The following is a 17,691-nucleotide window of genomic DNA, read 5'->3' on the forward strand; positions in this document are numbered from 1 at the left end:
GTGTGTGTGTATATATATATATATATATATATATATATATATATATATATATATATATATATATATATATATATATATATATATATATCAAACAATGCAACAGATAACATCACTGTATAAAAATAAATAAAATTCTGATAAGAGCACATAGTCCAATAGAGGGTGCTCATTTCCAGAATGATGTAGATCATCCACATTTCTCACCAAAGATTATGCTGATGTCCATTAAATTAAAAACATACTCTTTCCCCATTTAAATTTGACTAGGCTAATGTAGTTACATCTGAATTGTAGATTTCTCTGTTGTGATGTGTGTTTGAATGAACGCTGACACAGCACTTTCATGAGAGGCTTTAATAATTTCTTCTCAGCTATTGGATAAAGGTCTGATTTTTTGCTTCCTTAGCATTGCAAATTACATTAAAATCTTTTAATCAAAAAGCTTAGTCAGGTTTTACTGTTTTTTCCAATACAATTGCGGAAATCTGAAGTTGCGGGATGTATGACTAAAGTAGTGGGAATTACCACAAAGTTTAGGACATCTGTTCACCTGTGTGTGTGTGTGTGTGTGTGTGTGTGTGTGTGTGTGTGTGTGTGTGTGTGTGTGTGTGTGTTTAAAAGTTTATTTATGTTATTAATATTAATCACAATACTCTTTTCTTCTTCCTTACACCATCTCAGACGAAAAAGACGTAATTTCAGCAAGCAGGCCACAGAGATTTTAAATGAATACTTCTACTCCCACCTCAGCAACCCCTACCCCAGTGAAGAAGCAAAAGAAGAACTGGCTAAAAAGTGCAGCATTACTGTATCCCAGGTAAGACCTACCCTTCCATTTAATTCACCACTGGCCAAAACATGCAGACGTCATACCAGGGTTTAGAGATGGAATGACTAAGCAAATCCCCACAAGAAAAGCAGCATATTTCTAATAAGTAAGTCTATGCAGATAATAGCGCTAGCAGTAAGTAACTCAGTTTGATAAAAAAAAAAGATTATTTATCTAGAAATCTAAATAGAAATGGAGGCAATGTGAAGGGTGGCATGGTTGAGTGTGTGAGTTTATAACTTGACTTTAAAACCATCTCATCATTGAGTTGCAATGAGTTTTAAGGAAAGACCAGCATCTAGCCATAGCACACAAGGCATCACAGTTTTTACAATCCCATGTCAGATTTTATGCCTTTCAGTAATCATGTGAGTCCATTTCTGCATGTGTGTGGCTGTTTATATTAATAAAGCAACAGGGGTGGCTGGATAAATGTCATAACTGAAGTGATTGTCCCACTTCAAAAACATTAACATATACCTGAAGGTAGTTGTGCCCCCCCTCATCCGTTTCCCCACAGACAAAATCTCTAAACCATGAAGCCACATTTGTGGTGTTTTATGATAGTTGTTAGATTACACGCCCCAGCATGTTCTGCAGAAATTGTTTGTCATGTGTAAATGTCTTTATTTTTTCTGTGGGGAGGGGGTTGTGGAGGGCCACTGAGGAGTCAGATACTGTAAAAGCAATTTTTTTTTGCCTTCAGGGGGTGGGAAGCACCATCACAGTGGCACAGGTATGTCAGACTTCTCCTGTTCCACTCTTGTTCTGGTCTTTTTTGTTAACATAATACATTTTATACATTTATACAAATATTTATAAAAAAAAAATACATTTTACACACACACATATATAGTATCTCACAAAACTAACCACTCACATTTCAGCAACCATTTTAGTATAACTTCTCAAGGGAAAATATTTTAGGAATTAACCTTCGATATATTTTATTTAATGTGCAACTTGTGTAACAGTATAGACTTGCTGTTCTTTAAAAATAACTCAACATACAGCCATTATTGTCAAAAAAGCTGCCAACAAAAGTGAGTACACCCTAAGTAAATGTGTCAAAACTGTATCCAAAGTGTCAATATTTTGGGTGAGTATCATTGTTATCTAGCACTGCCCTAATCCTTCTGGGCATGGAATTCACTAGAGATGCACAGGTTGTTGCCCCTTCTACTCCACCATAATGACACCATGAGCTGCTGGATGTTAGACACATGGTGCCTCTCTACTTATAGGATGCCCCACAGGTGCTTAATAGGTTTCAGGTCTGGAGACATACTTGGCCACTCCATCACCTTTACCTTCAGCAAGGCAGATGTCATCTTGGCGGTGTGTTTTCATATTGGAATACTGCCGTTTGGTCCAGTTTCTGTAGGGGGCATTATGCTTTGCATTAGAATGTCACAGTACATGTTGGAGTCCATGTTTCCCTCAATGAACCGCAGCTCCCCCAATACCAGCAGGACTCATGCACCCCAGACCATGATGCTAGAACCACCATGCTTGACTGTGGGCAAGACACAATTTTCTTGGTACTCCTTATAAGGGTGTTGCCACACATGCTAGACACCATCTGAGCCAAACAAGTTTATCTTAATCTTATCAGACCACAGGACATGTTTCCTGTAATTTATGCTCTCGGACATGTTGTCTTCAGCAAATTGTTTGCGGGTTTTCTTGTAAGCCAGCTTCAGAGTAGGATTTCTTCTGGGACAATGGCCATGCAAACTGACTTGTTGCAGTGTGCGCGTATGGTCTAAGCACTGACAAGCGGACCTTCCGCTTCTGCAACCTCTAAAGCAGTGCTGGCGGCAATCATGCGTCTGTTTTTTGAAGCCAGCTTCTGCACCTGATGCACAGCATGAGGACTCCACCTCTTTAATCTACCCTAGCGAGGTCTGTTCCGAGTGAAAACCATCTTGGGAAACCTCTGTATGACACTGGCTACTGCACTGTAACTCTGTTTCTGGGTGCTACAGATCTTCTTATAGCCTAGTCTATCTTTGGGGAGAGCAACAATTCTAATTCCCAAATCCTCAGAGAGTTCTTTGCCATGAGGTGCCATGTTGAACATCCAGTGGTCAGTATAAGAGAATTGTACTCAAAGCACCAAATTTTAACTGCTCTAATACAAGATACACAAATTTGTATGGTTCTATCAAGCAAACAAAAACATGAACATGATGAATAGGACACGTGGCCTTCCGTGGTTAAACTACATACAGCTCTTATCAGTTAGAGTTTACTCACTTTTGTTGCCAGCTATTTTGACAATAATGGCTGTATGTTGAGTTATTTTCAGAGGAAAATAAATCTGTACTGCTATACAAGCTGCACATAGACTGCTAAAATATATCCAAGTTTAATTTCTACAGTACTGTCTCTTGGGAATTTATACTAAATCGTTGCTGAAATATGTGGCGTGTACTCACTTTTGTGAGATGATACATGTATGTATATATAAATATTTACACAGTAAAGGTTTCGGCACTTATTGAAAAATGCTGCAAAATAACTGCATATTTAATGCTCATATTTATCTATTAACAAAATGGAAAATAAATGAACAGACAAAAAACCCAATCAATATTTAGTGTGACCACCCTTTGCCTGCAAAACAGCATTAATTATTTTAGAAACACTTTACACTTTTTAAAGATAGGTTGTTTCCCACATCTTGAGATCTAAACATAGATTTTCTTTGGATATAGTCTGCCTCAAATCTTTTGAGGGCTCTTCATGTCATCCCAGACAGACTTGATGATGATCAAGGCTCTGTGGGGGCTAAAACTATCACTCCCAGGACTCCTTGTTCTTCTCTACACTAAAGATAGTTCTTAATGGCATTTGCTGTAGGTTTGGGGTCATTGTCCTGCTGCAGAATAAATTTGGGGACAATCAGACACCTTCCTGATGGTATTGTATGATGGATAGATATCTGCCTGTATTTCTCCGCATTGAGGACACTATTAATTCTGACCAAATTTTCCGTTTGCACAAATGTAGTCCCAAACTTGCAAAGACCCTCCATCATGCTTCACTTTTGCCTGCAGACACTCATTATAGTACTGCTTTCCAGTCCTTTAGCAAACAACTTGTTTTTTGCCACAGCCAAATATTTTTGATTTTACCTCATCAGCCCAGAGCACTTTTTCTGCACCATGTTCCACAACTATGTTTTCGTGCATAGTTGAGTCGCTTCTTTCCATATCAGAGTTATGGCTTTTTAGCTGCAATTCTTTAATGAAGACAGCACTTACTCTGAACAGTAAATGGGTTTACCTGGGTCCCGCTGGTTTCTGCCAGTTCTTTGCTGATAGCACTAATTGACATATTTAAATGTTGAAGGTAAGTAAGCATTATGTGTCTTTCATCTACTGCATTATGTTTACTTGGCCGGCCACTGCTCGGAACTGTCTTCCACGACCTCACCTTAGTATCAGAGTTTGGCTGTTCCTCGCCCAGTTTAAGCCTCCTACACATATAAAGTTGATGATCATTAGCACCTGCTTGGTATAACTGGCTTTTCACAAACTTGAATCTGATTGTACATAATCCATGATTTTTTGGAACTGCACAAACTGTGCAAAAGTAAGAATTGGAAGCCAAAGCGTAGTCACACTAAATTTTAATTTGATTTGGATTTTTCTCATGTAATCTACTTTAAATTAAGACTATTATATATATATATATATATATATATATATATATATATATATATATATATATATATATATATATATATATATATATATACAGTGAGGAAAATAAGTATTTGAACACCCTGCTATTTTGCAAGTTCTCCCACTTAGAAATCATGGAGGGGTCTGAAATTGTCATCGTAGGTGCATGTCCACTGTGAGAGACATAATCTAAAAAAATAAATCCAGAAATCAGAATGTATGATTTTTAAGCTATTTATTTGTATGATACAGCTGCAAATAAGTATTTGAACACCTGAGAAAGTCAATGTTAATATTTGGTACAGTAGCCTTTGTTTGCAATTACAGAGGTCAAACGTTTCCTGTAGTTTTTCACCAGGTTTGCACACACTGCAGGAGGGATTTTGGCCCACTCCTCCACACAGATCTTCTCTAGATCAGTCAGGTTTCTGGCCTGTTGCTGAGAAACACGGAGTTTGAGCTCCCTCCAAAGATTCTCTATTGGGTTTAGGTCTGGAGACTGGCTAGGCCATGCCAGAACCTTGATATGCTTCTTACAGAGCCACTCCTTGGTTATCCTGGCTGTGTGCTTCGGGTCATTGTCATGTTGGAAGACCCAGCCTCGACCCATCTTCAATGCTCTAAGTGAGTGAAGGAGGTTGTTCCCCAAAATCTCGCAATACATGGCCCCGGTCATCCTCTCCTAAATACAGTGCAGTCGCCTTGTCCCATGTGCAGAAAAACACCCCAAAGCATGATGCTACCACCCCCATGCTTCACAGTAGGGATGGTGTTCTTGGGATGGTACTCATCATTCTTCTTCCTCCAAACACATTTAGTGGAATTATGACCCAAAAGTTCTATTTTGGTCTCATCTGACCACATGACTTTCTCCCATGACTCCTCTGGATCATCCGAATGGTCATTGGCAAACTTAAGACGTGCCTGGACATGTGCTGGTTTAAGCAGGGAAACTTCCGTGCCATGCATGATTTCAAACCATGACATCTTAGTGTATTACCAACAGTAACCTTGGAAACGGTGGTCCCAGCTCTTTTCAGGTCATTGACCAGCTCCTCCAGTGTAGTTCTGGGCTGATTTCTCACCTTTCTTAGGATCATTGAGACCCCACGAGGTGAGATCTTGCATGGAGCCCCAGTCCGAGGGAGATTGACAGTCATGTTTAGCTTCTTTCATTTTCTAATGATTGCTCCAACAGTGGACCTTTTTTCACCAAGCTGCTTGGCAATTTCCCCGTAGCCCTTTCCAGCCTTGTGGAGGTGTACAATTTTGTCTCTAGTGTCTTTGGACAGCTCTTTGGTCTTGGCCATGTTAGTAGTTGGATTCTTACTGATTGTATGGGGTGGACAGGTGTCTTTATGCAGCTAACGACCTCAAACAAGTGCATCTAATTTAGGATAATAAATGTAGTGGAGGTGGACATTTTAAAGGCAGACTAACCTTTGAAGGTCAGAATTCTAGCTGATAGACAGGTGTTCAAATACTTATTTGCAGCTGTATCATACAAATAAATAGTTAAAAAAATCATATATTGGGATTTCTGGATTTTTCTTTTAGATTATGTCTCTCACAGTGGACATGCACCTACGATGACAATTTCAGACCCCTCCATGATTTCTAAGAGGGAGAACTTGCAAAATAGCAGAGTGTTCAAATACTTATTTTCCTCACTGTATATATATAAATATTTATATTTAAATATATGGGCTGTCAATCGATTAAAATATTTGATTGTGAATAATCGCATGATTGCCATTAGTTAACTTGTGATTTATTCGCAACCTAATCACACATTTTTACCCGTTCTAAATGTATCTTAGGTTAATACTTTTCAAGTTTGTAATACTTTAATCAACATGGGCATGGACAACTATGGATGCTTAATGCAAATGTATGTTTATTATTAGTGAAAACCTATATATGTTTCATATATGAGTTTCAAAGAACTTGTTCATGTCTATTAGACACACACAAAATAAATAAATAAATAAAAATATCAGGTTTCCATTACTTCTCTTTCTTTTCACTGAGCAATTTACTTACACAAGCTTATATTTACATTTTCAGATGACAGGGCAGCTTGTAAAATACTCTTGTAAATGTTTTCAACTATGGTATTTTGAATTACATAAATCTTTATACATTCATTCATCCATTTTCTCCCGCTTATCCGTAATTCGGGTCGCGGGGGCAGCAGTCTAAGCAGGCCCCCGCCTTCGACTGCTGCCCAATCCTCACAGCACCATCCCTTACGGTCCCTCCTGCAGGTTGTGAGCCCACGGGAAGGATCTTTATACATTGAAAATGAAATCAATAGAATTGCATTGTATCAAACTAAGCCTCTAAGCCTAAAAGTTGGAATTAGGTAAACTTTGTGAAATAGGTTTAGTTTTAATAGATATTCTTTTTCTGAAAGAGAAACAAATGACTTGTTCATTTTAGGAGATCTGTCTTATTTTCTCTTGTATATTTAGTATTGCGCTTTAATAAAGAATAAGTACTTTTTAATCGATTAATCAAAAAATCATTGGAGTATTTGGTAGAATATTAGATTTGCTGAAATAATCAATAGCTAAAACCCTACTTTAAACACCATTAAAACAGACACTATAGAAAGAAGCCAGCCAATGGAAGTATATTAGGATTTAGGGTGGTACTTAAACTTGAACAGTGATAATGTGTTAAAAGCATTTAATAGATTTATGGGGCATACCATTTTAAGAATATTTAATAAAATAAAAAAGCAACTATCAAGATATCTTGAATGTATTTTAAATAATTTCTTGTACTGTGTCCAAACCATCAAGTAACATAAGCATAAGAATAAAGTATGAATAGTAAACATCTGTTTCACATAATGTATTTTATTGAATAGCCAAGTCTTTCTAATTATGGGACTATAATAAATAAAGCTTTATATGTTCTTATTTTTATATTTTTTCTTTTTTTAAATAAATATTTTTATTATCTAGAATAACACTGTTTAAATATTTAAATAACAAATCTGTTTAATATTCAAATATTTGGTTTGTTATAATCTTATAATTGGAAATACTAGGTCAAGTGACTACATAATATATTTTAACTTTTTAAGGTTTTGTGAAGTAATTCCTAACATACATTCTCAATTTAATATAATTTAATTCAATTAAATTTTATTTAAATAGCACTTTTTACAGTGGACATTGTCCCAAAGCAGCTTTTTGGAAATAGTTTACAAATATACATTTATCATCATAAATTAGTCCATCCCTACAATCTGACTGTTTTTTTTGTGTGTCAAGTAGCCCATATTTTGGCACTTTAATGGCCAAGGGTTAAAGCCACTGTGGGTTTGACAATGCAATTAAAGAAAAAATCTTGATTCCCATTTTATTTTTGATAGTGAAAGCATTGGTGATGATAATATGTAAACAATGGTACATGTAAATGCATCAAGGCAGCCTTTACATTCAACAAAGTCAGTGCTTGAGTGATTGAATGAGTGAGTGAGGTGGGAAGTAACGAAGTACAAATACTTCGTTACTGTACATAAGTACTTTTTTCTGCTATCAGTACTTTACTTCACTATTTATTTTTTGGAAAAATGTTTTACTTTTACTCATTACATTTTTACACAAATATCTAGTTTCTACTTCTTACATTTTCAAAACAGGTTTGTTACTTTATTTTGTATCTATTTGGTGAAATGTCAATATTCGTTCTTTTTATTGCTGCCGTTTCCAGCCCATCAACTGATTTCCTCTCTTTGTGCAGCTTTTTTCAATCTACCACAGGTTTATCAATTCCTGGCTCTCACCCAACACAGATGTAGGCTAGTTTATGAAGCTAACAATGAGCAGGGCAGAAGGTAACCAAAAGTATGGGGTTAACATGGATGAGACCGTGGAAGTCAGCTATGTAAACATGACTGAGAGCACAGACATTCCTGATCACCTGACATTCATCTTTACGTTGCTTGTGTTCTATATGGTGGCCGTTTAGCCTGAATATTTTCATTAGGTAACAACATTTTTTATTTGTTTTGTATTAATATATTAATTAAGGCTGTCAAAATAAAAATATATATCTTCTTCTTCTTCTTTCGGCTGCTCCCATTAGGGGTCGCCACAGCGGATCATCCGTCTCCATACCACCCTGTCCTCTATATCTGCCTCTTTTACACCAACTACCTGCATGTCTTCCCTCACCACATCCATGAACCTCCTTCTTGGTGGCTCCATCTTCAGCATTTTTCTACCAATATAATTCATGTCCCTTCTCTGCACATGTCCAAACCATCTCAATCTCGCCTCCCTCACCTTGTCACCAAAACATCCTACATGTGCTGTCCCTCTAATAAACTCATTTCTAATCTTGTCCATCCTCGTCACTCCCAACGAAAACCTCAACATCTTCAGCTCTGCTACCTCCAGCTCCACCTCCTGTCTTTTACTCAATGCCACTGTCTCTAATCCATACAACATCGCAGGTCTCACCACAGTCCTATAAACTTTCCCTTTCATTCTTGCAGATACTCTTCTATCACAAATCACTCCTGTCACTCTTCTCCACCCACTCCACCCTGCCTGCACTCTTTTCTTTACTTCCCTAACACACTCTCCATTACTTTGCACTGTTGACCCCAGGTACCTGAACTCCTCCACCTTCTTCACCTCTTCTCCCTGCAACCGCATCACTCCACTGCCCTCCCTCTCATTCACACACATGTACTCTGTCTTACTCCTACTGACTTTCATTCCCCTTCTCTCCAGCGCATATCTCCACCTCTCCAGGCTCTTCTCAACCTGCTCTCTACTCTCACCACAAATCACAATATCATCTGCAAACATCATAGTCCAGGGAGACTCCTGTCTGACCTCGTCCGTCAACCTGTCCATCACCACTGCAAACAGGAAAGGGCTCAGGGCCGATCCTTGATGCAGTCCAACCTTCACCCTGAACCAGTCTGTCGTACCTACTGCACACTTTACTGCCGTCACACTGTCCTCATACATGTCCTGCACCACCCTCACATACTTCTCTGACACACCTGACTTCCTCATACAATACCACAACTCCTCTCTCGGCACCCTGTCGTACGCTTTCTCTAAATCCACAAATACACAATGCAGCTCCTTCTGTCCTTCTCTATACTTCTCCATCAACATCCTCAAAGCAAATAAGGCATCTGTGGTGCTCTTCCTCGGCATGAAACCATACTGTTGCTCACAGATGGTCACCTCTTCTCTCAGCCTGGCTTCCACTACTCTTTCCCATAACTTCATGGTGTGACTGATCAACTTAATTCCCCTGTAGTTACTGCAGGTCTGCACATCTCCCTTATGCTTAAAGATCGGTACCAGCACACTCCTTCTCCATTCCTCAGGCATCCTCTCCCCTTCCAGAATCCTGTTAAACAATCTGGTTAAAAACTCCACTGCCATCTCTCCTAAACATCTCCACGCTTCTACCGGTATGTCATCTGGTCCAACCGACTTTCCATTCTTCATCCTCTTAATCGCTGCTCTCACTTCCTCCTTACTAATCCTATCTACATCCTGCTTCACCAACTCCACATCCTCCAACCTTCTCTCTCTCTGATTTTCCTCATTCATCAGCTGCTCAAAATACTCCCTCCATCTTCTCAACACACTCTCCTCACTAGTCAACACATTTCCCTCTCCATCCTTTATTGCTCTAACTTGCAGTACATCCTTCCCAGCTCGGTCCCTCTGCTTGGCCAATCGGTATAAATCCTTTTCTCCTTCCTTAGTGTCCAACCTCTTATACAGTTCCTCATATGCCTTTTCCTTGGCTTTCGCCACATCCCTTTTAACCTGCTGCCGCATCTCCTTGTACTCCTGCCTACTTTTCTCATCACTCTGTCGATCCCACTTCTGTTTTGCCAACCTCTTTCCCCTAATGCTCTCCTGCACTTCCTCATTCCACCACCACGTCTCCTTGTCTTGCTTTCTATTTCCAGATGTCACACCAAGTACTTTTCTAGCTGCCTCCCTCATCACTCCTGCAGTAGTTGCCCAATCATCCGGCACCTCTTCACCACCACCAAGCCCCTGTCTGACCTCTTCCCTGAACCTCACACTACACTCTTCCTCCTTCAGTTTCCACCATCTTATTCTTCTTTCAAACCTTACTTTCCTCCTCTTCTTCTTCGCCTCCAAAACCATCCTACAGACCACCATCCGATGCTGTTTAGCTACACTGTCCCCCCCCAACACCTTACAGTCTCCAATCTCCTTCAGGTTGCATCTCCTACACAGAAGATAATCCACCTGTGTGCACCTTCCTCCACTCTTATACGTCACCCTATGATCCTCCTTCTTCTTAAAATACGTGTTCACCACTGCCATTTCCATCCTTTTAGCAAAATCTACCACCATCTGCCCTTCCACATTCCTCTCCTTAAAACCATACCTACCCATCACCTCCTCATCACCTCTGTTCCCTTCACCTACATGCCCATTAAAGTCTGCCCCAATCACCAATCGTTCTTTCCTAGGTACACCATCTACCACTTCATCTAATTCACTCCAGAATCTTTCTTTCTCCTCCATCTTACAGCCAACTTGTGGAGCATAGGCACTGATGACATTTATCATCATCCCTTCAACTTCCACCTTCACGATCATCACCCTATCAGAAACTCTCTTCACCTCCACTACACTCTTACTGTACGCTTCCTTCAGAATCACCCCTACACCATTTCTCTTCCCATCCACACCATGATAAAACAGTTTAAACCCACCTCCAATGTTCCTGGCCTTACTCCCTTTCCACTTGGTCTCCTGAACACACAACACATCTACCTTTCTCCTCTCCATCATATCAGCTATCTCTCTCCCTTTACCCGTCATAGTACCAACATTTAAAGTACCAACCGAACCTCTACTCTCCTACACTGCTCCTTTTCCTGCCGTCTCTGTAGACGCCTTCCTCCTCTCCTTCTCCTCCTTCGGCCAACAGTAGCCCAATTTCCACCGGTACCCTGTCGGCTAACGATACCTGTGGCGGTCGTTGTTAACCCGGGCCTCGACCGATCCGGTATGAAATTCTCATTTGTGATCCGCATATTTGATTTGGCACATGTTTTACGCTGGATGCCCTTCCTAACGCAACCCTCCCCATTTACCTGGGCTTGGGACCGGCACTAAGAGTACACTGGCTTGTGCCCCCCTAATGGCTGGGTTAAAATAAAAATATATATAAATAAATAAATATAAAAGAGGCAAAATTAAAACCTTCATTGCAACACATTTATTCACAATGTCCTCTCTTTACTCAGATATAAAAAAAAATTGTAAATAAACACAGAAACATTTGTTTTACTGATGCGCCAAGTCTCAAATTAGCACCAAAATCCGCCATGATGCACACATTCCACAATTTATTCTTTGAGTTTGACTAATTTACTGGAATGTTTTGTGGCATTTTGTCCGGAATTACCACATTAACCATCCGTGTGGAATCATAGATACATTTAGAACAGATAAAAATGTGCGATTAAGTTGTAATTAATCATGAGTCAGCGCATGACAATCATGTAAATAATTGCGATTCAATATTTTAATCACTTGACAGCCCTAATATTATTATGACGTAATGTCCAGCTACCAGCATGACACTAAAACAGGTGAAGTAATGGCTACTTTTTACTTAAGTACATGTCAGAGCCCAAACTTCTTTACTTTAACTTGAGTAAAAAAGTATAGTCAGTATACGAGTGTTTTAAAACATGAGTATTACCACTTAAATTAAAGATATGCATACTTTTGCCACCTCTGGTGTGTGTATATATAAGAACTGTGTATATGCTTTCAAACAAGCACCTTAATGGCTTTTCCAAATTCAAAATCAAATTTTATCAGTCACACATACACAACCATACAAATGGGCCATATGAAATGTCATTTGCGGACTGAGTGAGCAGGAATCGATGTGAAAAATCTTGGCAGCAGCTAATTAAATCAGTTTCTTTAAATATGAAACTACTGAGATTAATACAAATGATGCTTATCAATATTGAAGCTTTTTTGCATTTATTATTCCTTTTGTATATTCATTATTGATTATTTAACAGTTACTGAGACCACCTATTACAGTTTTATTTTCCTTTTATGTGGGTTCTGTTCTAATATGTTCTATATGAAAAACTGCATGTATATAAAGCGATCCTGTTCCCTTGTAGTAATTCTATTATTCTATGGAACTAAGCTTAAGAATGGTGAGCTTAATTAATGGCTCCCTTCTCCAATAGGAACCCAAACTAGATTTCTGTTACATACAGCAAATACATCAGCTATACATACTTTTAATGCCAGTAAGGTGTAAAGCAGAGGTCATTTAGCCTAGCGGGCAGAGTTGAATGCCCTGCTGATCAGTTGATTGAAAGTCTTTCTCTCTCTCTCTCTCTCTCTCTCTCTCTCTCTCTCTCTCTCTCTCTCTCTCTCTCTCTCTCTCTCTCTCTCTCTCTCTCACACACATACACTTTTTTTTTTTAGCTATTTTTATACCATGTTTTTGTATTGAATGCATACAATAACTCTACACGTTCAGTGCCGCTCTGGCAGATGCAAAATACCTTTACAAAAAACAACAAAAACAAAAAAATAACACAGCCAAACTGACCAAGATTAGCTCCAGAAATCGGTAGGATTTTTATGTCTTATATTCTGATCATTTACACAATTAAGACAATTCAAGTATTTTTACTTACTCTCAGATATTTCTTTCTTTATTGAAAAATTAGAGAAGCCTTGTCTATGGTTTAATGCATAAATGTAAATTTTACCCTGGCCCTTAGAAGCTCTAAGCAGATTAATAAAAAAGGATGATGGCTTTTGCAGTCATTATATCTGATTAAACCTTGCTTGTTAGCTTAAGCTCTAGGTAAACCCATTAAATAATTTATGTCAAAGAAAATGCCTACCATTGCTGGTGTTTTTTTTTTTTGGCCGGCTGGTTGTTAATTTTAATTGCCTAGATATTAAAGATTTTGAATTGCAGTGACATTCTGAGGTAGGATTGCCATTGCAACTTCACTAGCTTTGGCATAGCATGGCTACAGCTCTTAAATATTAAACATGAAATTCAGAGGATGAAATTAAATAAAGATTCATTAAAGGGGCTTATGCCTTTGGCCTGTCCCAGTCAGTGCAGCAGAATAACAGGAATAATAGCCACTGTGCCAAACCTCGATAATGTATAGGGCTATTAAGAAACAACCCATAATATGTTTATCATTCCACAGTTATTGCAGTGTAAGCACTGACACTTCTGGTTCCTATGTGACCTAGATCCTATTGTTTTCAGTGTGCTCCATTTTTGTTGTAGGAGGATACTAATATTTTCTATACAAAATTGCAACGTGTACTATAAATCTAAAATGTATATTATTTTAATAAAAAAATTGCATGATTAAAACTGATCAAATGTAATTAAAATTGTTTTATTATACTACTGGATTACATTTCAATTATAAACCTGCCAGTTTCTAGATGATAAAGTAGTTCTTCATTAAATCCATAACAAGTAAAAGCTTTGTCCTATTGCTTACCAACCATTCTACTGATCTTTAAAACAACTGTGCCAACTTCAGGTACAGAGCAACACTGGGCTCAGCATCATCAAAAGACAAGCAGTCTCTGGTGTGTTGGTTTTGTCTAGAGACAAACAGAGACCATGTCATGCTCTCATGCATAATAGTGCACAAGCTCTGTCTGATAATCGCTTAATTAGTCTGCGAGCCAAACGGAAATTACAGCAGGAGTCTTGGGACCATCAACTTGATGGACCCGAACGAAACAGCTTGAAGCGATCACACTGTGTAGTGTACAGTGCCTCGACCACCTTGACACCTTGACACCCTTCCCTCTCCTTTCCCAACCCTCTTTTTTTATTTTTTTCTCCCCAGGTATCTAACTGGTTTGGTAACAAGAGGATTCGTTACAAGAAGAACATTGGCAAGTTCCAGGAGGAGGCCAATCTGTATGCTGCCAAGACTGCTGTGAACGCAGCACATGCTGTGGCTGCTGCTGTGCAGAACAGTCAGACAAACTCCCCCACGACACCCAATTCTGGTAAGCATCACCAAATCTGGACCATCACCCCCAAATTCTCCATCTTCTTATTATCTTAATGATGTGACCTCAAGTTCTCCTAAATTAGAGGATTGTCATATCACATTAGAATTATACTTCACTGTAGTGCCTTCTACAACATGCTTGCCTCACAAATCAAGTACAGTTAAGGAGACTGGTGAAAAAAAAGAAAAAAAAAAAAAAAAAAGTTCTATGCTAATCACACTATCCTCTCTTACTATACTCCTGTTGTTGTTACCTCTAGAATATGGCCAGCATTGACTAGTAGAAAGCGATTTAAAGGGATCCCCTTTTTCTTGCATCCAGGATTCCAGATGAAAGATGAAGAATTTAACCTGGATTCTGCAGACAACAAAAACACTCTTTTAACCAGCATGTTTACTGGTACTGAACTTTTCTTTAGTTTCTATCTGTTTTTATTTTCAATAGTAGAGGATCCCTTACTCAATAGTCCATTAGAATAGCAGTTGTTATTAAACTGCAAATGGCAGGCTGCTATTCTCATACATACACTTTGTGTATGTATTTGTGTTTTTTATTTGTTTTTGTTTTTTTGTTAATTTTTTAAGTTGAAAATATACTGTTGGTCAATTCCATTTATTTCCAATGTCAAAATAATTAAATATAAAAAAAAAATTTTGCCCCACAATTGCTTAAATGTCTTTGCTTCTTGTGTTGTTTGTGGTTGTAGCTATAGTATGTGTATGTGCCAAATGGCATGAATATGATGTAACTGTTTGTGAGTGTGCAAGTCCCCTTGTTTTCTTTACTTTTAAAAGTTATTTAGACACTTACATCTTTCCTTTTTAGGCTCGTCAGGTTCTTTTAACCTCCCAAACTCGGGGAACATGTTCATGAGCATGCAGAATCCGAATGGTGATTCTTACCAAGGGGCACAAGTCGGAGCCAATGTGCAGTCACAGGTAGGCTCTACGTACAGGGACTGGGGCTGTATGCCAGAACAAAAATAAAATCTATTAATTAGTTAGTCATTCTCAGTGCAGCCTCAAGAACCAATTTACAGATAATTACATTCACGTATCTCAATGAATTATATGCTCTATCTCCAGGCCCTTTATAGCAAAACATTAGTAATTGTTGACAACCGATACATGACGTGGCCATGGACAGACAATTTGAACAATTCATAATTGCCCTTTCATTATTTTTTATAAATCTTGACTTTCAGCAGCCAATATAAGCACATCGTCATCAAAGTGATACACATCCCATTTTACAGTTGATGTTGCAAATGCATTTGGCTCTGACTTTTGCTCTTGGGTTGGTATTGAGTGTATGTTACTTTACTTTTCTGTGTCTGTTTAGTTGTGCTTGTCTATATTTGGTTTACTCTGTTATACCTCTCACTGTCACCAGAAAACTATTTCCTGATAGGAAAGAAACACAGTTTTTCTATGGTTACAGATTAATGCTAAACATCAAATTTATTTTTTGCATGTTATCATTGCTCTTTTAACACGCTGCATCATGTATTATTACTAATATCAAAATACAAATTTGTGTAATTAATGTAATGAATGAATGAATGAATGTCATTACACAGATACATCTATCTTTTCATTATGACAAAAAAATGCAAATGATCAGTTGCCTATTGTAAATGTTAAACAAAGACATAGTTTGCTCAGCTCAGTTTTGTTAAATGACTCCATCAATTGATAAGCATCAATATCATGTCAATATGGCAGACCATAGAAAAACACAAACCTTATTTTGTGGTAGCAGTGATAAGGTTTAGAACAGTTTTTTTTTTTTATGCCTCATAATTTTTTTATTGTTATCCTAGCTGCTTGTAGAATTGAGATGGCAGACAATTATGCAAGTACAATTATTTTTGACATAATCCCAGACAAGCTTGCATCTGGATTAACAACTGCCTGCATTCCAATTGATTGGAAAAGTACATTTGGTATTTTATTAGTTCTTTGCTTTGCTTCTATCTTTAAATCAATTAATACAATAAATGTATTCCTCCACTGTGTAGATCTGAGTGTTTTATATATATTAGCACAGGCATAAATGTTTTTTTCTGATGTTTTTCTTATGCAGAAACTTGATAAGCTTGACTTCCTGTTGTGTCCTCTGCAGGTGGATACCCTGCGCCATGTTATCAGTCAGACAGCAGGATACAATGATGATCTGGGGGGTAACTCCATGTACAGTCCACGTGGCTTGGATGTAAGTGAATTCTGACGCATCACAAAATAAGCAATACACTGAAACCATTGATAGGCAACATAAATAAAATGAATTATATAGGCAGGACAACAGGTCTTGAGGTGTATTCCTGGTGTGAAGTGTTTAGAACCTAAAAAGGGTGGCTCGTTGATGCACACGGTTCATATATTCAGTTCAAATATAGGTTAGCCCAACTGATATTATCCCACAGTAGAGCTTCTGCATTACAGATTTCTGGAAATTTGAATACTGTCTAACATAATTTTAGGATGCGCAGTTTTGTTTTAGTTTTTAGTTTAGTTTTTGGAAATTATCCCACAGTAGAGCTTCTGCATCACAGATTTCTGGAAATTTGAATACTGTCTAACATAATTTTAGGATGCGCAGTTTTGTTTTAGTTTTTAGTTTAGTTTTTGGAAAAGTATTCCCTAAGGGTAGTGGCTCTTTAAGCAGGATAATGTTCCCTGCCAGTTAAAGATGTTAACTCCAAATACCACAGACCATAATCAATCAAGCATCTGTTGACAAACAATTTAAGATATGCTGCTAACGTTTAAAACCACAGCATATCATTATGTGGTGTTGATGTCAGGTTAGGTCAGAGCTGTTTTAGTAGCAGAAGGGGCACCTACACAATAATATGCAAGTGATTGTAATGTTATGGCTGAATTTTGCTTGGTGTAATTATTGATTATAATTTATTATAATATTGTGATTATTGTACATATTAGTGACATCACATGCTTAATTGAGCTCACCCACAAGTCATAGTCAGTCCCTTCCAAAAGTACTGGAATCTCTTTGCAACATTTGTATTTAAGAACAAAAATATTACTATTGTATCAGTGTCAGCTTTTATTTTCTGATATTC

At 38.0% G+C, this 17,691-nt stretch overlaps 1 protein-coding gene and 1 long non-coding RNA gene across 10 annotated transcripts in view; one reads left to right on the forward strand and one right to left on the reverse strand.

Annotated features, from left to right (window-relative positions):
- Nucleotides 1-17,691, forward strand: part of pbx3b (pre-B-cell leukemia homeobox 3b) — a 116,395-nt gene that overhangs the window by 92,869 nt on the left and 5,835 nt on the right. For 2 of the 9 annotated variants that reach the window (XR_014535701.1, XM_083554525.1), the window contains exons 6-11: nucleotides 682-817; nucleotides 1,536-1,565; nucleotides 14,435-14,600; nucleotides 14,928-15,005; nucleotides 15,432-15,544; nucleotides 16,731-16,820. Coding sequence is in view for 4 of the 9 variants with exons in the window: in XM_083554525.1 (XP_083410651.1) it covers nucleotides 682-817; nucleotides 1,536-1,565; nucleotides 14,435-14,600; nucleotides 14,928-15,005; nucleotides 15,432-15,544; nucleotides 16,731-16,820 (613 nt within the window). In the remaining 5 variants the exon portion in view is untranslated. The remainder of the gene's footprint in view (nucleotides 1-681; nucleotides 818-1,535; nucleotides 1,566-14,434; nucleotides 14,601-14,927; nucleotides 15,006-15,431; nucleotides 15,545-16,730; nucleotides 16,821-17,691) is intronic. The other 7 variants (XR_014535702.1, XM_083554526.1, XR_014535705.1 and 4 more) reach the window with 4 other exon arrangements.
- The window catches only part of LOC310733416, a 313,803-nt gene continuing 305,621 nt past the window's right edge, over nucleotides 9,510-17,691 (reverse strand). The window contains exon 3 of the long non-coding RNA XR_014535728.1: nucleotides 9,510-9,608. This is a non-coding gene — a long non-coding RNA (uncharacterized lncRNA). The remainder of the gene's footprint in view (nucleotides 9,609-17,691) is intronic.

The sequence above is a fragment of the Silurus aristotelis genome, assembly GCF_946808225.1.
Source record: "Silurus aristotelis genome assembly, chromosome: 11".
NCBI classification, from domain to species: domain Eukaryota; kingdom Metazoa; phylum Chordata; class Actinopteri; order Siluriformes; family Siluridae; genus Silurus; species Silurus aristotelis.